A 27420-nucleotide genomic window follows, 5' to 3' on the forward strand; every position below is an offset into this window, starting at 1 on the left:
ACCTACACAGGTTATGATTGGAGCTGCTCAGGTTACACTGTGAACAGTGTGTGTTACAGTGTGTGATGTCACCAAAGCCCACATCCTAATGAGAGTAAGGTTTGAACTTGTCCTGCAACAAAAGTCACACACACACAGACAGAAGGCCATTAAGCCAGTACAGTCTGCGCACACCCACACAGCCCTGACAGGAGGCTTTATCAGCCAGTCAAATGCCTGTGGTGGACATGATTCAACCAGTGCTTATTTCTTCTGGGATTTGACTCATTTGAAGGATTTTGTTGTCAGTGTTTCACAAGAAAAGAAAATAATAATACAAATTTGAGAAAGGATTTTTTTCTTTCTTATCTGTTTAATCCTCTGGTGACTCCTTGGGGGTTCCTATGCCCAGTTTAGGAGCCACTGCACTAAAATAATCCTCACCAGTATTTAAATTCAATTAAAATTAATTTCTCTCGGACCACTGAATGTCCACTGTCCACATTTGGACAATATAACAAACAAAAGCATTTAAAACACAGCCATTTCTACCGACTGCTGTGGTTTACAAATGGGTCTCTTCTGGGCCCTTGAGAGGCCCCTAAATGTTTCTCTTCTCTTTTCATTCCCTACAAACCACAGCAGTGTAAAACTACTGCGAACTGCTTAAGCCAAAGGTATGTGGAGAATGAGACCTTAACATCTTCTGTTTGTCCAGGCGTCCTGAAGAGGACAAAGTCTATGGTCTGCAATGTCCATCAGCTGAGTGACGGGATCCTCACCGCAGCAGCTCCTCCGGGTCGGCGGATTAAAGGCTCTTTGTGTTTGTAATGACGCTGTAATGACGGTTTGCAGTTTTTGTTTCAATCTGAGAGCAGTGTGAATGAGAGAGGACCGCTCGGATTTAGCAGTTTTCTGAGTGGCTGCGGCCTCATTTCAGTGACTCAGTGAGCCGTGAACGTGTGCTGATCCAACAAAGATCTCTGTCATCAGGCTGCACACATCATGCTACTGCTGTAAAACACACATCAGATGACACTTTTCCATATTACCAATTTATTTATTAAAAGGGAAATTTACACATTGCAGTAATAGTGATTAAAAGGCTGTGAAAATGCCCAGCATCTAATATTTAGACACGTATTCATTTCTCAGCGTGCCACCATCCCACCTTCCAACCAACACACACTTTATAAACACACACACTGTCTCGCATGATCAACAGTTTACCTCCAAGTAGTATGCCCATGTAACAACAAGAAAAGCAGGCTGTGACCCTCCACAACCTGCAAAAGATTGCAGAAGCAGCTTGACAGTTGAAGGAGGAAAGAGGAAAGAGGACATTCAGTTATCTAAAACACTTCTCCAAAGCAGAGGAGAGGACAGACGGACAACTGTACTGACAGCTGGAGAGACAAACTGGTACTTGTTCACACAATTCACAGCCCTTAAAATTAGTTACAGTATAGCTCTGAGAATGAGGCACTACTGTCATTTACAGTGCAAACACTCACCCACTAACCTCGTTCAACACACACACACACACACACACACACACACACACACACACACACACACACACACACACACACACACACACACACACACACACACACACACACACACACACACACACACACACACACACGGTGCAAATTCAGATCCAAATGCACAGTTAAAGACTGAGGAGTCTACTTCACAGATGATTTAAGATTGCAATAATGTTTTTCGGATGGATGGATTAAAACACAATGAGAGAAATGAAAATCAATCTCAGATTTCTAAAAGTGTTAAAAAACAGATCAAATTCAGGTTTACTGATGTCACTGCCAACAATGATTATTAAAAACTAACATGGTTTAAAAACTAAAAACATAAGTGACAACGACGTTAACATTTTGTTAAGTTATGAATTACTACAAACTTAACATCCCACTTCTACACATATACAGGAACATATAGTGAGTGATTTCAGGGGCAAAAACAATACATGGGAGAAGATAACGTTAAACATATCTGTGTGGGTTTAAAGGGACGTTGCAGGTGAAATCGTAGTATGTTACGTGTGTGGATTCTTTGGGTTCTTGTCAAGGCAGATGTATTCTAATCCCATTAGGCTGCAGTAGTCTGGAGATGAAGACAGAGAGGTGCTAACCCAGCAGCGTGTATGACACACTGCTTCACCAAATATTCAAAGCAGGATTCAGTACCCAGTTGATAGAGACCGACTGGCCCTCTCCCAGATGATTTCACCCAGCCAGGCCCAGTTTAGGACAACATGGACGGATCGGTCTGGATCAGATGAGTCCACCCTCTTAAAGCTGTGTGTACCAGGATGAGTAAGTCAGACAAGGAACCAGATCTGGGGTCTCACTAGTGAGCAGCCTGGGCCGCAGCTTCACTCTGGTCCTGCTGCTCTCTCCTCTTCATCGCCTCAATCACCGCTACCTCCCTGGCCTCCTTCTTCTGGTTCCTGGCTTCATACTGCAGCCTGAGGACACGCAAGTTGACATGAACAAACTTGATATATAAAAAAATTAAACTATAAAAAATGAGTCAAAGTAATGTGCACAGAGAGAAGTGAAACGCAGACGAAGATAATACGGATGTCCCTGACCTGTTTTCAATGATCCTCTGGACAATGTCATCAGTGGTGAGATTGTTGCCACTGTCGATGGTCCTGAATATCCCCCTCTTCCTTGGCTCCTGAGGGCAGAACAGAAATGGCTACATCAGTGTAACGTAAGGCTAAGGCTCCCCTGTCATCCACAGTGGATGATGAGGTCCACCCTTGAACCAATTACAGCAATGTTAAAAGGCCAGCATGGGGCAATAAGACACTCACATTTAAACACTACGGTGGCCCTCTGAGGCCAATCAGGATACTTCTATAAAGTTATATTGGAGCAATAATGCACACAATCTGATGCACTCTGGCCTCCACTTTGTCCATTAAGTCCTCAGCCGTTATCCCACTTATACGTGGTCAGATGTCAAAGAAAAAAAAAAGTTTTCCACAAACCATAACCCCGGTTCGTCGGGTGTAGGAGTGGGAGCTGGGGACGTCCATACAACAGTTTCTCAAACCTTGTAAGCTAGTTTAGCTATTTGAAGCGTTGCTACTGTTGCAACTCCCAACTAATGTTATTCACATTTACTCAGTCTAATTTTCCAGACAGCAAACATTGTGTATGTTAAGAATGGCCAATTAAATGTCTTTAGCTTTGAAAGCCCGGAACTGAAGTCTAAGTTTCCTGACAAGGCTGCCTATAGATGTGCCTGCAGACATGTTCGGTTTTAATCAGACTCATGAGCCCAGACATCTGATGATGGCAATTATCTCCAAATGCCAGAAGATTGGCCCAATTAAACGGCTGACCACCAATTTTGACCTTAAACTCAAATATAAACACGTGTAACATAAATGCAGCATAATCGTGCAGGTGCTGCTGCACTTTGATCGGAGGCAAGAGGCATGACACGAGGACTCTGTACTCACAGCGTAGGGGTCTGATGCATCCTTGTCTGGAAACACCTCCGTCTTGCCATGACACACCAGGTCCACCTGCACAGTTACACAACCACACCTGGTTAAAGCACCTGTCATGTACACAGGTATAAATGATATTCTTGATGAGCATAATAGATAAACATGGAGCACTTTTTTATTCATTAATCTAAGGACTGTCAAACTGAGAATCACAATATTTGAAGGAAAGGGCTGTGATATCGATTTGTTAACCGTTCCTCAGGGTACCTGTCAGATCTGAATGTGTTCAAGTTGCTGGCTTCTGTCCACAAGGGGTCGCCACAAGGTTCAGTATTGGGCCCTTTTTGTCATTTACAACTTACATAAAATAAATTAAGCAACCACACAGTGATCCACTGTTCTGCCTACACTGTCAAAAGCAAAAAGTGATGGACTTCTGTTCACAATTGTGCCATAAAAGTCACAACTCACTGGCTGTAATTTACACAAAAGCACAACATGACCAAAGGTAAAGTCATACAAAGCTAACTCACCTTAAAATGATCCAACAGGTCTTTGCCCACTGCATACGGTGCACCAATCACCACCTCCGACACATACTACAGAGAGAGGAGAGGAGAGTAAGAAAAAAAACAGATTCATGGTCATAAATGAATTTTCTATCCATCAAACTTTTCAGTTCAGTTTATTTTACTTGAATGTCAAAATATTGATGTTTAACTGACAAGCATGTTTGGGTACAAGACAGCTCAAAGGTGAAGGTGTTTTTTTGCCGTTCACTGCTTAAATTCTGGCTAATTCTGTGCCACATCATCAGGCATTGAGTAAACCTGATGGCAGACCACAGTGATTTAGTGGTTTTAGGGTTGTGTAACATGATTGGTTTGTGTAATGTTCTCAAAAATTGGTTTAACTTGAACACAAACACACACAGTGCAGATGGGGGCACAGAGACTCATTGTTCTAGACTGATAGCTGACCAGCAGGAATGGAGGGAGCAGAGCCAAGTTCAGCCTGCAGCACCCACTGTGCTGAACATTTAGAGGTGCGCGTGTGTGCGCGTGTGTGCGCGTGTGTGCGCGTGTGAACTCACCCGACATGCCAGGACACTCAGTGTTCTTTCATGGATGTTCATGATTGGATAGTTCTTCCCCTTGTAGCGATTCACTTCCTGTTGTAAAAGAAGAGATCATTTAGTACTTTTACATTTTTACCTTTTAGATTTTTGGCCGACATACATGAATCGAAAGGGACAGTCGTAAAGTAGTAGTATGGCAAGGTTCAAAGTAGTGTGACCAATGTGGCTGAAGACAGTTAATAATAGGAGCTTCTTTCTTGTCTAACCGTAACAGTCTGAGCTGCTCTTGTGTTAACTTGTTCCAAATGTTGCTCCTGAAAACCGCTGACACAGCTGGGACGGATGAATTTCTCACCTTTTTGTGAATTTTTGCTGAGATGTGTGTGTATGCCTGTAGTTAGGTGTACCTGGTCAAAGTGCAGCCCCACGATGATGTAGGGCCTCTCCGCCTGCTTGTAGACCATCTCCAGGAAGTCAACATGGCCAATGTCTGCAAGGAATTTGGGGTCAAGGCCTCAACAACAGCATGCACCACAGAAATGATTTCTTCCAGTGTTCATAACTCAGTTTTGGTTATTTCTGCATGATAGGGATACGGAAGAGGTCGAATGCCCCAGCCACATAGATGATGGTGTCTCCGGGCTGAGGCTCCGTTCCTGAGGCAAACTGGATGATCTTCTGGGACGTCTGGAGGAACTGAGACACTCCTGTCCATGGACTGTGGCCTTTAGGACCCTTGAACACAACAAAAGACACCTGCATTTCACTGGGAAAATGTAATAAAGGCTAGGTGGCATCCCACTTTGGGAAAGATGTTCCACTGCTGACAAATACCCTTTATGATCAGGATTCATTAATCTGATGAGGTTTGACTAAAATAGAAACCATACTACTTACTTTGCCAAAGTTGTCTGTATGCTGCTGGTAATCTGGGTTATCCTGCAGAAATTATTAGAGAAAAAAAGGATGAGATCAACACCAAAACAAACAAACAAACCATTGCTCATACACTGTATAATGAGGCAAAACGCACACAGACACTTTATAGTTGTTCGTTAAGAGGTTACAATGTGGCTATGATGCGTATCCACATTGCCACGGTCACTGATAGGCATCATCATTAAAAAACTGACCACACATCAGGACCAGCGGACGTTGTAGCCAGTCCTCCAACATCACTGCTTTAAGTCCCCATTGGATGAAACTCGACATCGTACATTCAGCAAAAATGATGATGTAAACCCTTTGTGTCAAGTATAAACGCAGCTTTACTCACCATGTTGCTGTGATGGGCTTTGGTCATCAGAAGCATTCGTCCCACCAGGTCAGTGGTGGAGACGCCCTGTGTGCGCTTACATTCCCGGTAGCGGCCTGCATGCTTCACCTCTTCATATGTGTCTTTACCATCTACCGTCAGTGTGATGTCGTCTGGTAAACATAAACAATAGCACAAGTCCACCATCACATCTGGAGGCTTATTCACATCATGTGCATCAGTAGGACTCTCCCACAGAAATAACACATAACAAGAAAGAGAATTCAAAAAGCAGCCGTCCACCGGCTCACCTCCGTGCACACAGAAGTCACAGTTGTATTTGTCCAGAGTCTCCAGGGTGGTGACGTAAGGGGCTCCTTCTACTATCTCATCCACCCATTTGATAGCTCGCACCATCTTGTAGCGTTCTTCCTGAGTGAAGACTGGAGGACCCTTGTGCTTGGAAATCTCCGCTTTGACAGAAACAAGAAGTGATCTATTGTTACTTCTGGCACATCACTTACATAGATCCAAAAGCACAGAGTGCACAGTGGAGACTCTTCTGATCAGTTACAGTATTACACACTTTCCCATGGCATAGGCTTATTATTGTGTAACAAGCTAATTCTTCCAAATTATATTATGAATAAAATATATATGACATAGCAGGTTGAAACAATGTGTTTTACTTCATGCTGACGAATAAGCTTTCAGTCCAACAAAGTGAAAGTGATCTGGTTTGGTGATTGTTTGTGAAGACTGAAAAAAATGGGCAGGCCACATAAGGTCACAAGTAAAAGTAAGTCATGGATAATGAAAGTGGTGGTCCTCACACTAACAGGTCTCCTTTGACTTTGTGTCACTTGTTCTCACACAGCTACCCTACAATTGTGCAGGTCATTTAGTATAGCTTACTGTCATACTCAATATACACAACTACCAGATCCTCTATCTGGACCAGTAACAACCCCATTGATGGGGCATAATAATTGTCTATTTAATTTCTCTATCTTCTCTTTGATTTTGTTATTGTGAGTTCCTTTTCATGTTTCTTTTACCTTCTCTTGCTCTTCTTGTTTGCTTTGTCTTATTGTCTGATATTATCGTTTAATATACTTGAATAAATTCTCGTTGCATTGGCAGAGGACTTTGTATAAGGCTTCATCGCTCTCCAGAACATATCTCAGTTTTTGTCTACTGTAACAAATGATTAATGTCTGATCTAATGACTAATAAAGTTGACCAGAAACATCCATAGCGGGATGTGTTCACGTATGTGGCAGTCGTACCATCTGTATGCACTCCGACTATGAGGTAATCTCCCATGGCTTTGGCCTGCCGCAGCTGGTTGGAGTGACCGTAGTGCACCATGTCATAGCTGTGGAGACACAGCAGAGACAGCAATGTCATGAGCGTGGAAAACAGATACTGTAAGCACTCAAACAAAAGCTTACACTGGAAAAAAGAGATATAAACACGCACAGTAGTAGACGAGGAGGCTTTAACAATGAGCACATCTATTGTCTTTTAAATGTCTTTCAAAGCCGCCTTAGCAGGATAGATATGACTGGCCCTTTCTACTTGCTTTATTGTTTAACATTACCTTAACTCTATTCTCTTTTTATGGCAGCCTTGCACAGAAGAGCACAGTGCGTGGCCTCTGCCGAGAAAACGTGTTCTTTAAATCAAACAGTTCATATCCCAAAACACAGACTGGTCGACCTTTTAGCATGGTGAGTGAAAATGCTGAAGGTTACTGGGAGAAAGGTCAGAGAGACCGTGTGTACAATGTGCCAGTGTTAACTTGCTTTCTGCCATTTAGTAACTTCTGCAATTGCTGTTTTCTATTGGTTTGCCTTTTCAAAACAGGAGTAAATGTGAGTTCTCCCTTATTGCAACATATTTAATTTAATCAATTCAACCACAAGAAAAAAGAAAATAATAATGGCATTTCTAGTTACATTCAAGAACAGTCTCATCTCTGAGTCCTATAATATGAGGATGTTGCCCATTTCCACTGAAGTTTATTCAGGTTTTCAAGAGACTGTGCTTGTGTTCAGCACCCTGCAGCTTCACATTTCTAAGGTCTCAAAACAATCATGTGTCAGGATGGTCCAGTTCAACCACATACTGCAGATAGTGACACCTCAGTTAAAAAAAATACCCCAAAAAGTACCCACTCACTTCCCCAGTTCATGCATGCATTCAAACCACTGACTTTTTATTTCCAGTTCCATTTCTCTGATCTTTAGGCCTCTGTTTCACTTTAACACTTCTGAATCTGTAGTTTGTTTCCAACAGATCAGACCACATTAATAAAAGACCCCATTTGTCGTTGTACTTCCAGTGAGCAGACCTCCCGTCTATAATGACATTACCGCAAGCTGCTAATCTGAATTCCCTTAACAATAATCCCCCTCACCTGGCCTGGTCAGGATCAGTTAGACACTATGCCCCCAGCTGTAAATACATCTTCTTCAGAGTGACTGATATTCAGATCAGTTTGCCCTTTAACGATTTAGCAGTCCTGAGTAACACTTTCATGATAGTTTTAGAAATCTGAGAGAGAAATTATTATTATTTTCCTGATGTTTTGCAGCTCTAAATCTCTAAAATGTAAGTAGATTGAGGCAAAATCTATTAACAAAATACCTCTTATAGCGCTGAAATGCATTACACAATCTAGTGCCTCCTGGCAGAGTTAACTAAGTATAGACACTTAAGTATTTTTTCTAAGTACACTGGTTGGAGATCCTCTGACTGTATCACAGACCACCACGGCTCCCTTGAACCTGATAACTTGTCCAGGCAGCTGGGTATTTATTTGGGTTTGTGACATTTATACTTGACTGTGTTTGATATTTGCCCTTTGCCCCATCTGCTCCTCATTCTCTCCCTTGTCTTATAATATCTGATCTGTCATTAAGTATATACTTCGCCTTCTACATCCCCCTCTAACCACCCAAAAAGAGGGAACCCCTGTCTACCTCACCTACATGCTGCTTTTGCATCACACTGATCATGTCGACTATGTTAGTTATTTATAACTACCATGAGATGGGCCATGTCAAACTAGCAATCAGTGCCTCTTTGTGCAGCAAGTGAGTCCAGGAGGTCCAGTTGTCTCCTCATCTGCAGCTGAATCATGTCTTCATGTCTAGTCTTTCCCTTGTAGCACAATGGTGTGACAGCAAAGTTAAAATAACAGCAACAACGACAAGATATGGCTGTGCCATGCACACGCGGACAGACATATAGAGTAAATGACTGTCCTTGAGTGATCTTAAGATAAGTTTTACCTACCAACATTGCCCAACCCAACAGGCATCAAACTAAAAACACTGTTACCTTAGGCAACCTTGGAGGAATTAGCAGGCTTTCACACATGAAAAAGTGTAGAGTGAGGGATTATGTCCACAGACAGCAGACAGGGTTTGGACGATTCCACCATTTCCACACGAGATGCTTATAAAAGCAGCCTAACCATTCCTCCTCCAGGCCAGCTGAAGGAAATTTAAGTCACATCTCCGACATCTGTGTAGGCAGCATTGCTTCACAGGTGTTCACTTTCAGTTCATAGTTTCACACACATTTCACAATATCATTCATCTCCACAGCCTTACTATTTGGCAGTGAGACTGTCTGAACGAAAACCTTGTCCCTCATCCATGCCATAAAAACTGGTAATAAGTATATGACTGCAACCAGTGCACTAGAAGACCTTTATGTAATTTGTTCTCTTAATGAGAACAAATAAGGAACTAAGGCTCATCAGTTAAAAAAAAAAAACATTATCATTAATAACTGTTACTTTAAAATCATTCAGTTGTTTCATCTGGGCTCCTAACGTGAATAAAAAAAAGAGACTAGTGTTTGTATGAGAACTAACCTTGGTCATTTTTATGGAAGATGGAACTGTAACCCCTGTTACTAAGTTACTAACTGCTAATACGAGTAGCTAGGTTAGCTAGCATTAGCATGCTAAATCCACCATTGGTCTTAGCTTAGGTTAATAAGTAAGTACATAATGACCGCGCATAAGATAACGAACTATGAAGACAGTGTATAAATCAGAATCGACATTAAGCCAGTGGCTTAAGACACAGAAACTCACCAGCCGTCACACCACAACCGAACAACGCGCTTCCTTTTCTCCGGGCTGCACACTGAACCACCCGGCATACTGCACCCGGCTTCATCCCGCTGGTCGCTGCTGGCGTGGTGACCGTTTTTGATCATTTCGATAGGCAAATTTCTGTGTGGCAACACAAATAAAAACAACAGCTAAAACTATATGACTTGGCCGAATCCGGTTTCGCTAAAAGATTATTTTATAGGACGTCTCAGGTTTACCAGAACAGACAGTTACACCAGCCAACGCCTCCAAGACTACGTCATATCGGATGAATCCTCTCACGCTGACGTGATGATTGCATAATCAGCCCGGTCACGTGATAGAATACAACCTATAAACAAACTGACAGTGGAATGTACGAATGTGCACTTTACAGTTATTTGTTGAGTATTTCTGTTTCCTGCTGCTCTACACTTGTACTCCTCTACATTCCGGAGGGTTTGAGTCTTTTTACTCCTCCAAGTTACTTTGCAGGTCAATATCTCGTATGATTGTTTTACAAGATATGCTGAAGAAACATACAGTATATTAGAACTCTGACAATGTCCACTGTGCTGCATGAGTACTTTTGACTATTTTTATTTTTACTCAAGAAGAATCTTTTTTTGCAACTAAGTTTTTGACAAACTATTTCTGTCCTGGATGATGAAACGCAAACAATGAAATGCAGCACGTCACCTGGTAATGGACTGTTTTGTATATCATGGTACTGCTACAATTTTACTTCAATTACTTCTTCCATCACTGATGCAGCTCAATTATTTTTATGTCACTCTATGAAGTCCTGGGGAGCGAGCTGCAGTAAAACAAGTCAAATAGCAGAATTCCTGAACACACGTACGGTATTTAAATAGGCTGTCATATGCTTCAATAATCCTAGACAGACTAAGTGTTTTATGTTCTATACTTACCTAGTGTATATCACAGAAATATATTCTTTCTTGAATAAATCAAACACTTGGTACAAATTAAAAAAAAATAAAAAAAATAAAAAATACAAATCTAGGTACAACCATTCCTAACATTAATTCACCAGTTAAAGCAAGGACCAGTATTTTGAAAATGCAGATTATCAAGGCACAAAACTTCAAATGAGGAACACTTTACTGTATCACATTGAGCCTTTTTTTTTTTTTTTTTTTTTTTTACAAAATACAGTGAAAAACCAAGGAGTCTTGACTTTTAGGAATGCTGAACATTAGTTGATCATGGTTAGCGTGGTCTTTTAAACCTTCTAACACTATAGGGTACAAGATGAGATTATTAATAACGCTGCATCTTCCTGAGACAAATTAATAAAGACACATATTTGGTTGTTGTTGTTTGTTTCCAATCATTTAAGTAAACAGTAAGTTACAGTACTTGACATTAACAACTAATCAAAATCTAAGCAAAAAAAAAAAATCACCTTTCCTTCTTACTCTGTTGTTGACAAAGTAGTGACAGCAGTTTCTGCATATTCTGCAGGAAAGTTGAAATAAAAAATGTAAACATAGGCAAACTCAGCAACTTCAGTAAACTATGGTATAGTAGTAGCTGTACTACATAGCCTGCAAACCTGAGGGTAAGTGAGAGCAGAGTGGAGGATGACTGTGAGTTCAGGAAATAATTTAAGTCAAACAAAAATACCTTTAAAATAAACAACACAACAAAGCTACTGTATGTTTAAAAAAAGTACATTCAACAATGCATGTTTTTAAATGTCTGTAAAAGACTACAAAAATAAAATTTACTCTCAGCAAGACTTGTAGAAAACGTTTGACCTCTATTTAAATCTCTTCTCAGTAAAAGCTGAGGCTGCACAGAAACTGAAAAGTGGCCATTGGCATGCTGCTGCTGGCATTTGCCACTTCTAAACACCAAGTCACCTGGGATCCACTGAAAGATACCACATCAAATGAGCATGTACTACACAGTACTTTAGATACCAGCATTTCAGCATTTCCATGCCCATCTAGGTAATACTCAAAACAGTGGCATGTCGCACATTACTTACTGCACCAAATACCATCTTGACAAAAAATACACGTTTAACAGAGGTGAAAGTGATGGCCACCAAAAATCTTAGGTCTGAGGATTATTCACCACCTGTAGGCTTTATGCTGTCAAAGTACCAGTGCTTGTGTTACACTGAGCAGCCAGAGGGCCAGCAGAGAAACTGATAAAGCAGCACGACTGATTTCAAAACTTTCATTGGGCCTTTTGATGCCTTTTCATCGAAACTTGCCAACCCTCAGATTCACTGTGACTGATACAGCTGAACCCCGAAAGGGATAGGCGGTATAGAAAATGGATGGATTGATGATACAGCTGACAGCATTTGTCGAGTGTCAACAAGAAAATGTTTTTTCACTTTTAAAGCCTACAGGGTGTTTGAGATACTGACAATAACTGTATAAGTTTTCTTCCTTCGTCTTGCAGGCTATGCTGGCTCTGCTGGCTGTACTGGGCTAATATTTAGCTCTACAGCTAGCTTAGCTGCCATAAAAGTAGCGTAACCAAAGCTACTTTTAGATCTTGCTGTTATTAAAAAGTGTATATTGTATACAATAATATCATGATGCAAAGAGCCATTTTCAAATGGAAACCACTCACACTTAACCCCCCCACCACACACACACACACACACACACACACACGCACACGCACACAGAGCATCTGACTGAATACCAATGAGGAACAGCACCATAAAATTGAAAGTCCAACTCTGGGACTGGGATTGACCCACCCATCGTACATGCTAATAAGATTTCCTTGATTATGCAGCTTTTTTCTTCTTCCTTCCTTTTCCATAGCCTCGACCAAACCAGCCGCCCTGCACAGCTGTGGCTTCTTCTGCCTGCTCCCGAGGCTCAGGTAAGCAGTCCTCCTGCCCATGAGAGGGTGATAAGACCTCACGAGTGTGGCTGTCCACCTCCTCTGGCTGCAGAGGTGTGGCTAGACTGAAGATGGGGTCCTTCGCCCTGATGAGACAGAATGAAGGACACTGAGCTTGGAGTCAAAAAACTGGACTCTGTGTGTGTGTGTGTGTGTGTGTGTGTGTGTGTGTGTGTGTGTGTGTGTGTGTGTGAGAAAGAGCATAGTCAGGATATTCCCAATGTAGATAGCCATTTCTATAATTTAGGATATTCCATAACCCAAGTATTGTCTGAGTATCAGTATGAGTATCAGACCCTTTAAAGTCCAGACAAAAGGGCATTTCAAGAGCATCTAGCTTGTGTATTGTGATGTATTTCTGAGTCAAACAGGATACGCCGGCAGGGCATAACGTTCAATTTGAACTCCTGTGTTTTTTACAGGAGGAAAATATGGTTGGAGTTTGATATATGAATACAAAGAAATTCTTATTTTTTGGTATATATTGTTAAATTGGTGCACACTGTGACCAGGGCTGTGGCGTAAAATGGTTAAAATGGCATTTTTCATTCATTCCTTACCTGTCATACACAGGAATCTGAATGTTCAGCTCCTCCATGAGGAGGCTCATGACATCATCACACTTGCCATGAATTTTCAGCACGGCCATATCATCTTTTGGTGTCCACTGGAACAAAAGCACAGCCACGTAATCAGCTGTCAAGCAGCCAGAACATTATATGAATCTTATTGACCTAAAATGTCAAAACTAAGTGTACCTGGAGGTTCACAATGTAGAGCTTGGGCCTTTTGCTTGCTGGTCTGTTCATGGACCAGAGACAAGCATATTTCTTCAGCACCTAGAAGAGAGAGGAGAAGACAGCCCATGACAGTGAAGATGCAACAAGAAAAATACATCAAATACAAATCATATAAAACCTATAACTGTTTAATTAACTATGTTCTACACAGTATTTAGACTTTATTACAATAAGGAAAGCTGAGTCTTGACTAATGTGTCACCTGATCTGGAGCATGTCAACATAATATGACTGAATCAGTTCTGTGAGCAGTCCATGTAGATGTTTAGAAAAAACTCAACATTGTCAAACATCATAATCTATGTTAGTGAACCACACGACTCTCGTTCACAAAACCCACCTTCAGACTGGAGCCCAAGCAGAGAATAACATCTGCCATCATGGCAGCCTCTGCAGCTCCTTTCCAGTTGAGCGGTTGCTCCAGGGTCCCACGCTCCCCGAAGTGCACGATGGTATCCCTGAGTTCGCCGCCACAGTGGCTGCACCTGCGGCCTGTCCCATGCCGGTGCAGCGAGGTCCGCTCCGTCACGTCAAATAAACGCACGTACTCTCTGACCGGGGAACAGGATGTACACACCTGGGTAAAGGATAAAAAACAGCATGTGAGAGTAAGTTTCTTTGGGGAACAGTTTCCCACAACGGTGCACAATCAAAAAACAGTCTCTGTATGAGTATCTGTATGTAGGGAAATCCTGATCAGTTCTTTCGCTTGGATTCTTCTCTTTTTCTCCCTTTTTGTTTTAAATAAGACAATACGTGTGAGGAGGTGTGAGCTAATCACACAGAAACCACAGCAGAAACGTGGTGTCACTCCCTGCATTTTCTTTTGTTTTTGACTCTGCTGCTGTGGCCACCAAACAATATTTCTGACCTCCACCTCACCCATAAGCACTCCAGTTTCTGTGTCAGAGAAATTGCTTTTCCCTGTCCTTCCTCTTAAATGTTGCCATGATTCACCAAACTGTACCATAGATCAGCAGGCTTATTTCTGTGCATCAGCATTCATGCGGTGCTTTGCATTGGCCATTTACGGTTGAATGCGGAGAGTGGGATATGAGGCTGTTCCATGAGCACACATTTCCAGGTGGACTGTCATTTATAAAGGGAACATTGCCTGTGGGAGTGCGTGAGCACGGTTTCTTAAGTCAGATTTCTTTTTTTGTGCATGCTATTTTCAGCTTTTGCGCGCACGTAAACTTTTAGTATGGATCCCACGCACTGCTTATAAATGAGAGCCCTGGACTAGATTGTATTCTTTGTGTGTCTCACCTCAATAAACATGTTTCCATGGAGCTCAGACAGGGCATGTCTGGGTAGACCACTACGCAAGTGAAGTCCGTCACAGTTCTGAGAAACAACATGCTTTACCTGTATGGACACACAAACACACACAGAGAGCATGCATGCATAAATACTAGTGGAACATCTGTATCAGTCGAAATTATTTTTCCATTCTCACTTACCAACTCTTCCTTATGTAGCATCCTAATGCACATGTGCGTGAGGGTCGGCTCAGCTTTACTCAGGTCAGATGAGCTGTTTGTAAAGAAACAAGAAGGATAACAGCAGTTGGAGTTTAACTGATGAGAAAAGCAAATGCAGCTAATATCACGAGAGATGAAAGACTACACATCTCACCTGACCGTGCGTCCCTTCTGCAGCTGTGTCCATACCCCGTTAGGGCCCCTGTAGTCTGGAATGGAGGCTGCCTGAAAGGGAACACATCATCAGTCCAGCGGCAGTTTGGAAAGGAAAAAGGAAGACAATATGCAAACATTGACATACCGTGCTGATACCGGCTCCGGTGTAAACCACCAGGTGTTTTGCTTGTTTGACTGCCACAGCGAGCTGCCTGACTTTACTTCTCAGCTCATCAGCATCATCAAACACCTGCAGGCAGTACAGGAAACATAAGAAGTTTAATGTGTGTGACTGCATGAATTAGTGACTTACTTTTGACTACATAAGGTTCTTCATTGTGGTATCGTTATTATTACTCCTTTGTCATTTTTGTCAACCGAAAACTGTCTTGGCTCTTATACCATCTTATTATGACCCACTGCAGCTGAAATCTCACCTAACCAGTTAGTGTAATAGCTAACAATTACTGGGCCTGACAGTCTCACCTCCTCCTGCTTCCTCTTAATCACATTTCTGCGGACTTGTCTCTTGCAGAGCTCCTCCACAGTTTCTCTGTGCAGCAGTAACACAGCGGCCTCCTCCTCTGACCGCTCAGCCTCCGGTTTCTTCAAAACTCGTCCAACCTTCAGTTCACAGGAGGAGAGAAAACCTGGTCAGATACACCTGCTTAGAAACACTACTGCTACTTTAGCCAGCTAGCTTGAAACATCCAGCTAGCGGGAGAAACAGGCTCCACGTGTGCTGTCGCCTTATTTTACCTGTCTGAAAATCTTCCTCTCGCTTTCTCGTTGTAGTATTTTCGCCTTTTCCAACGCCTTCCTCTCCGCCCGTGAAGACAGACCATTATCTGCCTCCTCTGCCATCCTGTTTTCTGCCATCAGCTGAGCAGCAGCTATTTAAAACACTGCTCACACACCAGCGAACAGCCGGGGCGGAAATTGCCTGTGTACGCACGAGCGCAAACGGCCAGCAGCGCCCCCTGCTGCGGGGGGGTCTGTAAATGCCTTTTATCAAGTCCCAGCTTTCAAAAACTTCACAACAAATTTCAAGCGTTAAGAAACATTTATTAACCAACCACATACAAATAAATAATACATAAAGCAAAGTCAATATTGTTAAGTTAACATGTGTTTTGGCTGACATGTGACCCCCAATACGCTAAGAAAAATATTTAAGGCAACACTGGGGAATTACACACTATTCAAGTGTTAGCAGTACAGTAACACTACAATATGCAACTGGAGCGAGCACGCTGTCCTACAATACTAACAGAATTCAAAATGTGCTAATACATCTGAAGATGGCCTGTTTCTGGTGGCAATGAATTAGGCACATAACTTTGAAGAAACTGAATAATTAAATGTCCATCCCACAATGTAGAGTTAACCTCAGGCAACTGGAAAAACACTGTCACCCAGTGTTATTACCTGGTCAACGAGCCCTTTTCACAGGAGACATTTTTTGCCTACACACAGATTTATATGAGTAGTTTTTAGAGGGAAGAGGAGGTAAAATCTTCATATGCTGTTTGTATCTTTGTTGCTTTCCTGCGCCGATCATCTCACTACCAAGATCCATCTTGAAACAACATTGGATCTACCAGGTTGGGAACCACCGGCTTTCTGCAAAATCCAAATGGAATGAAGCCTTCATTAGTGTTATTCTTTATAACTGAGCTTTTCCTGCCATAGGTCTATGTCATAATGTCAGCTGTGAGTCATCCAAATGTCTTTGAGGTACAGTGCACAGAGATTTAAAAGTTCAGCTAAAGGACATCGAAGTGTTTTTGCTAACATTTTTTCCCACTAGCATCTGCAACATTAGTACACTGAATACTGGCAGCAGACTTTCTGTTACTGACAGAGCAGCTGCAGTGGTGTTTCAGTCCCTCCTAAGCATCCATTCAATGACAAACTACTCTGACTGACTGAGAGTGGAACCGTAAATTCCACCCTGGTTGTAGAGTGTAAAAATGTCACAGCACACTAGACGTGAAACACAATGATGGATTCATCAGCAAGAGGCATCACTTTGTGTCAAATCTGGATTCGGAAACTCTCAAATGATTAGTCATACAATATTCATGTAATCGCTAGAGGCCTTATTAGGAGTCCTCACTGGGGCCAATTAAGAGAGTGTCATCGGGGTCTAGAGGAGTAAGTGCTCTTGGGGACCCTCTGAGGATTTGCTCCGAACTGTCCTCGTTTGGGTTCCTGCAGCTGCTTGGCAGAGAGTCCAGTGATGTGTCCAGCCACCGTCACAACTCCCCTGTGCCTTCCTGCCGCCTTTTTCTGGATCCTGGAGGAAAGAGAAGACAGGTTTCAGCCATAGGCTTGTGAATATGTGTGTGTGTTAGGGGGTTTATCTAGAATTTTAATTGCATTAAAAAACTATATAAGGAAAAAGCCACTAATAAAAGTTGTGTTTTCACATTGGGTTCATGCTGCATTGCGACTTTGGGATCTGGGTCGTCATCAGATCTGAGGCCCTGTTTTGAGCTTCGCGCTGATGTGCAGGGATTCATCCTGTATTGTGACTGTACTGATGATTAATGTGTCCAAATGCACGTACAACACAAGAGCAGTGCAGCTACACAGAGCCCTAAAGACAGCAGGACCACTGAAAGCTCACATCATTCCTCTCTTTCTCTCCAGCGATTTCTTTGTTGCAGCTGACAGAGAACTCTTTCCTCTGGGTCGGCCTGTGAGTCCACTCTGAACAAACACACACACACACACACACACACACACACACACACACACACACACACACACACACACACACACACACACACACACACACACACACACACACACACAAAGAAACAAACATATGCACAGAGCACATTAGTCTTTGCACCACCCTCTTAGTCTCCTGTAGTACTCACAACATGTGTATCATGTGTTAATAGAAAGGAAATGTCCAGGACAAAATCAATATTTCAGTCCTCTCTGCCCACTTTCAGAAGTTAATTCAACTGCACAGGAAAAATAAAGCAATGTTATTACCCACCACACTCATCATGAAGCAGTGTGAGATGTTGGTACCCTGAGAGGTCTGGACAGCACTAAAAGCATAATGGTATTTGGAATTTGAATAATTATGACGGGATCAGAACAGCTGTCATTAGATATTGGAGTTTCTGAGTTGTGTTACCTGACTGTGATGCAAATGTTTTAATGTAATATTCAGCTCTAACCAAACCATTACAGAGCTTTCCTTACATACTGTATAATTCTGTTAGTGTCTTTGTTGGCATTATTTGTATTTGCTTCACTATCTACAGTGAGAAACCAACACTTCTCCAGCGTATATGATTTTTTTCAGCTCGCACAGAGCTTCTGGAAAGGTTACCCGTCGTCTGAGCTCTCTCTCCTGGGCCAGCTCTCTATCCCAGCTGATCAGCTGCATCCTCTCTCTGGCTGACAGGCTGAAGAATATGTCGCTGACCTCGTAACGTGCTGCGCGCAGCTGGAGGATGAAACAGTTACAGAGCAGACGATGGCTTGAATGAATGTGTGTAATCACAGTATCTGTTGTGGTAACTGCTAATGGAGGGAATAAATGCTCAGTTGGCACCGTAGAAGAGACGAGGAGAGAGGTTAACAGATGTTTATGACACGTGTTTGCTTCAATACCTGCAGAGTGACTCTCTCTTGCAACAAAAGGTCCTGTCTGCTACAGCGCTCTCCTCTGCCAGGGCTCTGCTGCTGGAGGGCCCGCAGGAACTGCTGTGTGTCCTGCACGCCCAAAACACACACACACACAGACACACACGCAGTGTATACAAACAGTTTTTGAAAATAAGGCAAAGTGCTGCTTGAGACAGACGTAACAGTGCGATTTCTACTCACCCTGATGGTGCGCACCAGCTGCGCCACTTTCTCAGTCTTCAGCAGCCTGCGAGTCAAAAAACCTTTGACAGCTGCTAACAGCAGGGGGCGGTAGCGCTCTGACAGTATGCTGAAAGGCTGAGGAAGAGGAGGACGCGGGGGGAACGAGTGATGAGAGGGGTGAATAATGAGGGCCAGAGGGGAAGAGAGAGGAGAATGCTAATTCCATCAATGACAACCCATTAATTTCCCACGCAGATTCTCAAGGTCTTTTGGTTGGCATCTGTTTAGCGCATCAATGAAAGTGGACTCACAGCTCATCATTATAAAAAGGAATAATAAGCAGATGATGTGCTGTCATTCACTTGTTGATTCCAAAGCTGTTGCATTAAAGGGACGTGTTTGTTCAACAACTGTAGCCTAACTGAAGCTGAGCTGCTGTACTCACACACGTTAGAGAGCAATAACAGATGACAGGGATACGGATTAAGACATCAAGGGGGAAGTATCTGTTTCACCTGAGTGTCAGCTAACTGGTGATGAAGAAAAATCTTGTGGCTACAAGGAGAAGCAGGACAAGCTTTTCGCGTCACTGACGTTAGTGAACAAATGTGACGGTAATACCTGAGAGGGTGTAGAAAAGGTCAACGTGTCCCCAAAACGTGAGCTTGACATGGAGCAAGGGAAGGACACGCTCTGGAGGAGACGGTAACGCACTGCCAACGCCTGACAGAGAGACAGACAGAGAGAGAGACAAGAAAAGGAGACATGAGGGTGGAGGGAAGGAATAGGACGAGAAGTGCGTGTGTGTGTGTGTGTGTGTGTGTGGGCACGCATGCGTGCATTTGGGAGCAGGCAAGGTTGGAAAATATTGAATTGGAAAGGACAGCAAATGAAGCAGGAGGAAGAAATTAATTGAGGGTAGAGAGGATGAGACAGGAGGGGAGAGATGGGGCACAGAGGCAAGAGGGATGAGATGAAGAGAGGGAGCATAGGGCGAGGAGAGGGATGACGGGGATGATGAGACAGGCGAGACGGAGAAAATTAATACGACCAGAGAGTAAAAACGACGTTGGAGGAGGTATGAAACAAAACAAAGAGAGGGATGCGTGGAGAAGGGAAAAAAGGGGAGGAGAAGGGACCATTAGTGGTGGCACTCGGTGGGACGATCTGGCACTTAACCACAGACGCTCATGAATTAAACAAATTATCCTTTCCTTTTCTGTGTCAATCCCCTCGGTTCCCTCCTCCCTCTACCATAGTCCAGCCAACTCGCTCTCTCATCACATCACAAATGATGGAAAGACAGAGGGGAGTCGAAAAGGAGTCTTTCTTATTAAACAGCTTATGTTAATTATATTGTTGTTAAGGATACATAAATTAAACAGAGACTGTGATTAATAGGGCAAGGACACCGGCCAAGAACAAATACAGACACAAGCTGAAGAAACAGGAACTGCTTGCCAGAGAACAGCAGGCGTCCTTGAAGTCTTGCATGTGTGTGTCTGTGTGTGTGAGTGAGAGTGTATGTGTGTGCACATGCACACATGCACGCACGCAGAAACAGGCGACCATGCCAGCCCGCCTCTTAGGGATGTAATGAAACATTTATGGTAGAATCCCTGTGTGTTTTTTTACTGGGGAGAGTCTGAAGGTCTCTTGTAATGAGCAGATGTCTGTAGTCTGCCCACGACCCCGGTCTCCTGAAGCACACTCTTAACAGGTAGGGCGACAACATGTGTGTGTATGTGTGCACACGTGGAACAGAGCCAGAGCCTTTCAAAGGGCTGTTTCTAGTTTCAAAAGAGCATTAAGGGTCAATGTTATACTATCAAGGCTTTGTGAATTGCTTAGAAAGTCTCAAAACCTATTTAAAAAGATGGAAATATTCCTCTTAATTTCCCACAGGTGACTTTGGGTGGAGCCAAAGGAGTGAATTACGGTTATGGTACAGGACTTGCACAGTCTGCAGAGCGACATGTAATGCAATTTAATGTAAGAAGTGGACCGAATGAATGGAGTAAATATCAATATTACTGTTAGGAGCATATCAATATATAAAAATGTCTGGTAAATGTCCAGTAGTTTTACTTATTGTTGTTTGGAGGCTCAAGGAAAGGGACACTATTGCATGATAAGTAAAGAGAGGATTTAAAGGGTATAGCTATTGGTGTTTTATCTTTGCCTTACTGTCAACAAATCCCATGGGGCTCCACTGTATTTTTACAGGGATTAAGACCATGAACCGCAACCTCCCAAGATCAACTGTGGCTGGGGACCTTGTTGTATCTCTCCCTCCCTTATTTACTGTCATCTCTCTCCACGCAGCCTCCACAGCTGGAGACTTTGTTAATAACAAAGGCCTAATAACTTCCTAAAACAGCTCGGCACCCTAGTTTTAGCAAACGTGGCTCAAACAGGAATAAATAGTGCCTCCATTGGGGACTATTTGCAGGGCTTCTGCAGTGCTGTTGTATTGATCAAATTAAATTTAAGTGAGCTTAACACCAAACAGAATGCAATTTAATACCATTTTCATGGTCACACCTGTCAAAGAATGACAGAAAACCTCTAAGGACAGTAAGGCCTACAATTATTTATAAGCTAGGAATTTATTGACATGTATATCATATATATCATCATATATCATTTTGTTAGTACTTATGAGTTGTATATGACAATACCTGGACCCAGATAAGCAGGAGAAAATTAATGGATGAATTAAAAGTAATTTAACTACTTGGCTGGCACAATCCAATGTCGCACCAAAACCTTTAACTCATGTCACTGTCAACAACAAGCAAGAAAAACTATTCAAGAGCAGATGAAATTTCAGACTTAATACTCTCTAAGGCCTTTGGGCATTTTTTTTCAGACTTTTCAAGATCTACTGATTTTTGCACCCTGATTTTCAGCCAATTTAGTGTGCTTGTAAGTATTTTTGGTAGGAAGACAGTGTGTATATGGGATTGACTAGCTTTTAGACACAGTTCACAGGCCAGAGTATATCAGCTATAGAAGCAATATGAGGCTTTGTTAGTAAAGTCAGTGGATTTGTTTTTTTTATGTTACCTGAGGACGGTATAAAAAAATCTAAAATATCAAATGGACACATTCTTTAAAAGTCAAAAATGACAATGCAATCAAAAGTGAAACCACATATATAAAATAGTTGAACGGTTCTGTAATAGAAAGAAGTATCTATATACAGAGATAAAATACCATTAACAAAGCCTGTTTTTCTTGCTGCACGTTGGCCTTGTGACAAAAGAGAAGGGGGCGACATGCTTTATGTGAACCAGTTATGTGTCATATTCAAATGTCCTTCTGCAACACTGTCTTATGAGCTGTTCTGGGTACAGTACAAAATGTACAAGACTGATTTGCACATAGCCTGAAGAGGATAGAATTACATTTGTATTATCACAGGAAGAGCAGCAATTGGCACCTGGCTTCACATATTTCAATCGTAACATTTTCTTTACTTTCAGATGTGTCTTATAAATCTAATTATTCACCCAAAAATACCAATCACTTATCCCCATTGTCTCACCTGCAGCAGTTCTTCCTGTTGCCTCCTTTGCTCCTCTTGCAGGGCTCTGACCTGAGCAGCATGGGTCTCTTTCAGCTGTTCCTGCTTGTCTTTTTGACTGCCATGGCCTTCATATTGCCGCACTGCAGCTAAAACCAGTAAATTTGACAATACGTGGTCACAAAATGTATGAATGAGAACTGTTGGCAAGACAAAATCTGGAGTCATACAGTAAAGGTCCTGCTATGAGGTTTACAACCACGTGTCTGGGAGGGCACGGAGCGTACTGGGTTCTCTTTCAACAGCACACCCGATCAGGTTTTGGTTCCCAATCCAAATCCAATCCCAATATTATATATTTTATTTGGTAATACAAAGTCTGATTCAATTCATTTCCTATTCATCTACTTATATTTTCATTTGATTGGCTCATATCTGGCATTGCTGTCCCTCTGTCTGCCTGGTCTCACCTCTGGGAGTGCTGGAGTTGGGTCTGACTGCTGATCTTGCTCCTCTGCTGGCATCTGTTCTCCTTTCCCGTGTCTCCTCCATCACGTGCATGAGCAGTCTCCGTTTGACCTTGGATACCCCGCCCTGACCTTCACCCCCACTCTCTGGGGTCAGATGTTTCTCCTGAACAAGATGACCTTTGGAGCCCAAACTGACCCCTGACCCTTCGAGGAACCACAGACCAGACGGTGCGTCCACATCATATGACTGGTTGAGCGATGGCAGGTGGGTAAAGTCATGACCCTCTACAGCTGTCTCATCCCTCCTTTCCACTGGACAGCTACTGGTATCTGAAAGCACTGAGACGTTATGTGGAGCTGTGGTTTCAGATGGAACATTTCTGAATATGTCGGGAATTCGCAGCTGCTGTGCTAACGAGAAGATACATTTAGCTGGGGGCTGCTGCTTTCTACAGCCGCCATGCTGTCCATAACTGCTTGGAAGTCCTTCATTACATGTCCCCTTTTCCTCTGCTCTCTCCGTGGCTAAAGGTTTGACTGACCTGAGTTCAGTTAAGTCAACTGCCTCAGTTTCTTTCCCATGCACTATGAGAGGACCGATGTGTGGTTCAGGTCTTGTATCTTCATCCATGTTCTTGAAATTGTCGAATGATTGTCTTCTCGGCCACTCTTTGTACTTTTGGTCTTGCTCTGCATCACTGCGATCCTCATCATCCTCCCCATAGTCACAGTCACTTTGATGAAGCTGCATATGTTGTTCATTTTTAATCTCGTCAGAGTGCTTGACATCTTCCAAACTGAACTCACTTTGCGTGTTGCTCTCAGTTTGGCTGTGATTCCCCAAGTTTTCTGCCAGTGTGGACTCCAGATCTGATATCAGTACTTTGAGACCGGACAGGTTGGACTCAAGCTGATCTATGTGCTGTGAACTCTTGGCTGAAACGCTTGTTACATCACCTTGAACCATGACATTCACAGAAGGAACTGCTGTGTGAGCGTTTTGATGTTGCAGGTTAACTTCTTCAACCTTATGGTCTTCATTTAAACCTGTATTGACCAAACCTGTCCTCTTTGAGGTCTTGGCCCCATCAGCAGCTTCTTCATCTTGCAGACTGCCTTTGCTTTTGCAGTGAACAGGACTCCTACAGAATTTAGGGGCAGGGATAGTGTAACATTTACCTTCGCCTTGATGAAAACCTGTGAGACAGTTGGTCAAGTAAAAAGGTTCCTGAGCAGGCAAGGTTTCACTCGACGTGTCTTGCTGCTGGGGAAAGGCGCTGATTTGTTTCGGCTCTGTTATGACCTCTTGTGAAATGTTCAGCTTATTATTTTTCAAAGTAGCTTCTTCCTCAACATTAGTCATTTCCTTACTATTCCCATGTCCTGTTAAATGTGTGTTTTCAGATTTAAAGTTTGCCTTTTTCCCAAAAAAATCACTCTCAATCATCTTCTCTTTTTCCCAGGATTTCTTTGGAGACGTTTCCACAGACGGGATTAAAGTGCCTCTCCTCTCTTTAGTTTTCTTCCCCTCTGCAGTCACAGTGCCCTTGTAAGGGAACTCGTTATTCTCCTTATCAGAGAGGCTGTGCTCCTCCGCCCTTTCTCTTCGCTGTTCTTGGGTCCTCTCCTGGATTTTAGTGTTTTTGGCTTGGTTCCTAAGCATCCGCTGGCGCCGCCGATACTCCTGAGATTTCTTCAGCAGGGCCTGGAGGCTCAGGCGATAAGGCTCCTTAGATGGCTCTGCTTCATCTATATGGATGCCTGCTGGTTCTGTTTCTGTGGGGTAGTGCTGAATATGCAGCTCTGCTGTTGGACAGCAACGGGTGCCCAATATCTGTGGGGACTCTGGAGTGCCTGAAATGTGACTGTTTTCTGATGAAGAGACTGGCCCTTCAGTTCTGTCCAAACTGTGATCTATGTCAAGGTCAACTACTGTAGTAACGGGAAGGTTACCTTCACACTCTGCCCTGTCCAAGTGACTGTTTTCAGATTTCATTACTGGTAAGTGGTCACATATGATAGAGCCCTCCTGGAGTGAAGAGCAACAGACGTCTTCCTCTACTATAAAGTCATTCCTAAAGGATGATTCCAGTCCACTCCTCTCCAATTCCTCTCCATCTATGGGAGGGTGGCTGATAATGTCTGGCATCTTTGCGATTGTGTTTGAGGTGCTGTGAAGGAAAAAGCCACCTGTATTATAAGCTCCTTCGTGGGAGCCAATGCCATGGCTCTCTCTCCCAGCATCAACACTCCCAGAGATATTGGTGGTGTTTTCAACATTCTCATAGGTCACGTAACCTGAGGATACTGACTGGTGACTCACACTATTAAGGAAACTTGGCTGTGACCCCTGTTGGTTGCAATGTTGATCAATGAGGCATCCTTCCTGGTAACTTTGCTGAGGTGTCAAGTTAGAGGCGAAAAAGGCACTCTGTGTGGTTGATGTCAGGAGAGGAAGAGAAACACCATCCTTCTGTTTCCTTTCAGGTGGTGGTGAGAGCAAGAGCCTATCTTTTGATCCTATGGAAAAATTGCTCTGCGACACTGATTCACCACTGGCGTTGTGGGAATATGAAGATTTTGTGGTAATCTCAGATTCTTGAAGCAACTCCTCCAGTGTTGGCGTCTTCCTCAGCTGCAAAACACATGAGGAAATTATAACAAATATGAAGAGATCATGGAAAAAGTTTCCTCATTTGATCAAAACCAAGTGGGGCATGAGAAAACATCACATGAAAGAAAATAATGTCTGACAATGACTATTCATTCAAAAGAACTAGTATATGTTAGTAGAGAAGTTACTCTTAAGCATAACTGCAGTAATGCAGAAATACAAATACAAATACAGGAACATATTAGCATCGCCAAGAGGATATCACCTGAACACTGTGTAGGATAGTTTGCACGAAGGCCATTCTTGGGTCACCCTTCATCTTTCTGTGGACAGCAGCTTTCTGCGCTGCATCTCTGTGGCGCTGCATGTCCTCCCTCTGCTCCCCTGAGAGCTGTTATCACCACAAAGCAGACACAGGATGTCATGTATGATGAACAACAGAACAGGCCCTAATGATTATTTTCATCATCCATTTTTTCTGAGTAACCCATTACTTGACTGGACTATAAAATGTCCATTCCCTGAGTAGGGGAAGAATGTGTGACTTTCTTTGTTTGGCAACCTCTACCTCCACATCCACATCAATAATATAAGCTGTTAATACTTCTGCCGATAAACTAACTGTTCCAACACTTTTCCACAAAAACTAGCAGCTCCACCATGACTGCACAGTCCAATGTAATCACACAAAAAAGAGACAGCAAAGCGGTACAGTCTACAGTAGTGTTTATGGCATCTGCTGTTAGCTAAGGTTAAAAACCCTCGATAATGAGGATTTTAACAGAAATATTATCAAACTGAGCTCATACCAGGGGAGGAAGGATGGGTCGTCCATAGAAGAGGATGAGAGAGGATGCAGGTGAAGGTTTGTGGTGTTCCTCCTCACTTTTCCTCAAAAGGGAGAGACGATGCTGCACAAACTTGTCGTAGTCCTCCATCAAGTTGCATCAGGATATGGTAGGAAGGACGTCTGGTAGTCTGCGGGCTAACTAACGTTGATATGTTAACGTTATCTGGGTGATATGCTAGCTGATGAGCTGAGCTAACCCTAGCTTACTAGCTAGCTAGCTAGCAACCGGCTAGCCGTCGCTGGTATGGTTAGCGGTTAATAACGAACTGCCGGTAAAGCTAATAATGCTTAATAAAAGACACATGAGTGGAGAAAAGTAGAGCAGCTCTGCAGTGCTAGCTACGTCTGATAAAACAGTAACACAATAAAGTGTAGAAAGCTACCAAACAAAGCGGTTCCATCAGCACAGATGAGTGTTTACATTTTACCCGCCTCTCCTCCCGCATCGACAGTGACAGTTGGAAACGCTGTCAAAACCCGGAGTGGATTTACAGCATGAACACGGATTTACCAACGTAAACAACACATGTAACCATTTAAAACACAACTCATAACTTCAGTGCGCAAAGAATAACACCACATTAACTAAACGAATAATCCCGCGTTCTATTTGTCAACGATGTGACTGCGTCGCTTGTATTAACATCGATGAAACAGTGACGGCGCTCCATGTTTTCACAGCATGCGAAGCTGCTCGAGACGAATGGAGCTGTGGACAACTGGATGCTGCCACCTACAGACTCGACTGGCTAAACAGACCAGTAGACAGATGTGTAGCCTTAAATGATGGAGAAAATAAAAATGTATAGTGCAAATTGTGCAGTCTTGAATTTTGGCCCATTGGCACCCCACAAATTGAATGTAAA

At 42.9% G+C, this 27420-nt stretch overlaps 3 protein-coding genes across 4 annotated transcripts; all 3 read right to left on the reverse strand.

Annotated features, from left to right (window-relative positions):
* Window positions 1-1664: 1664 nt before the first annotated feature.
* Window positions 1665-10213, reverse strand: pcyt2 (phosphate cytidylyltransferase 2, ethanolamine). 2 transcript variants are annotated; one of them, XM_070989438.1, is made up of 13 exons: window positions 10156-10213; window positions 9917-10057; window positions 7092-7180; window positions 6114-6275; window positions 5824-5975; window positions 5445-5486; window positions 5144-5282; window positions 4955-5037; window positions 4563-4640; window positions 4003-4068; window positions 3479-3544; window positions 2597-2685; window positions 1665-2470 (listed from the first exon to the last, which is right to left on the reverse strand). In XM_070989438.1, exons 2-13 carry the CDS (start codon window positions 10039-10041, stop codon window positions 2353-2355), a joined length of 1209 nt encoding a protein of 402 aa, XP_070845539.1. In that variant the 5' UTR covers window positions 10042-10057; window positions 10156-10213; the 3' UTR covers window positions 1665-2352. The 2 variants fall into 2 exon arrangements, with proteins under 2 accessions (XP_070845539.1, XP_070845531.1); XM_070989430.1 differs by having other exon boundaries at window positions 9917-10198.
* Window positions 10214-11023: 810 nt separating this feature from the next.
* On the reverse strand, window positions 11024-16201 carry sirt7 (sirtuin 7). The gene is made up of 10 exons (XM_070980117.1): window positions 16014-16201; window positions 15741-15878; window positions 15400-15504; window positions 15253-15323; window positions 15078-15150; window positions 14884-14982; window positions 13955-14191; window positions 13573-13653; window positions 13375-13481; window positions 11024-12900 (listed from the first exon to the last, which is right to left on the reverse strand). Exons 1-10 carry the CDS (start codon window positions 16131-16133, stop codon window positions 12696-12698), a joined length of 1236 nt encoding a protein of 411 aa, XP_070836218.1. The 5' UTR covers window positions 16134-16201; the 3' UTR covers window positions 11024-12695.
* A 100-nt stretch (window positions 16202-16301) lies between these two features.
* cp110 (centriolar coiled-coil protein 110) lies at window positions 16302-27240 on the reverse strand. Its single transcript, XM_070977490.1, has 10 exons — window positions 26514-27240; window positions 25970-26095; window positions 23091-25725; window positions 22642-22769; window positions 19713-19814; window positions 19110-19226; window positions 18894-18995; window positions 18610-18726; window positions 17887-17969; window positions 16302-17553 (listed from the first exon to the last, which is right to left on the reverse strand). Exons 1-10 carry the CDS (start codon window positions 26640-26642, stop codon window positions 17394-17396), a joined length of 3699 nt encoding a protein of 1232 aa, XP_070833591.1. The 5' UTR covers window positions 26643-27240; the 3' UTR covers window positions 16302-17393.
* Window positions 27241-27420: the final 180 nt, after the last annotated feature.

The sequence above is a fragment of the Chaetodon trifascialis genome, chromosome 2 (assembly GCF_039877785.1).
Source record: "Chaetodon trifascialis isolate fChaTrf1 chromosome 2, fChaTrf1.hap1, whole genome shotgun sequence".
NCBI lineage: Eukaryota > Metazoa > Chordata > Actinopteri > Chaetodontiformes > Chaetodontidae > Chaetodon > Chaetodon trifascialis.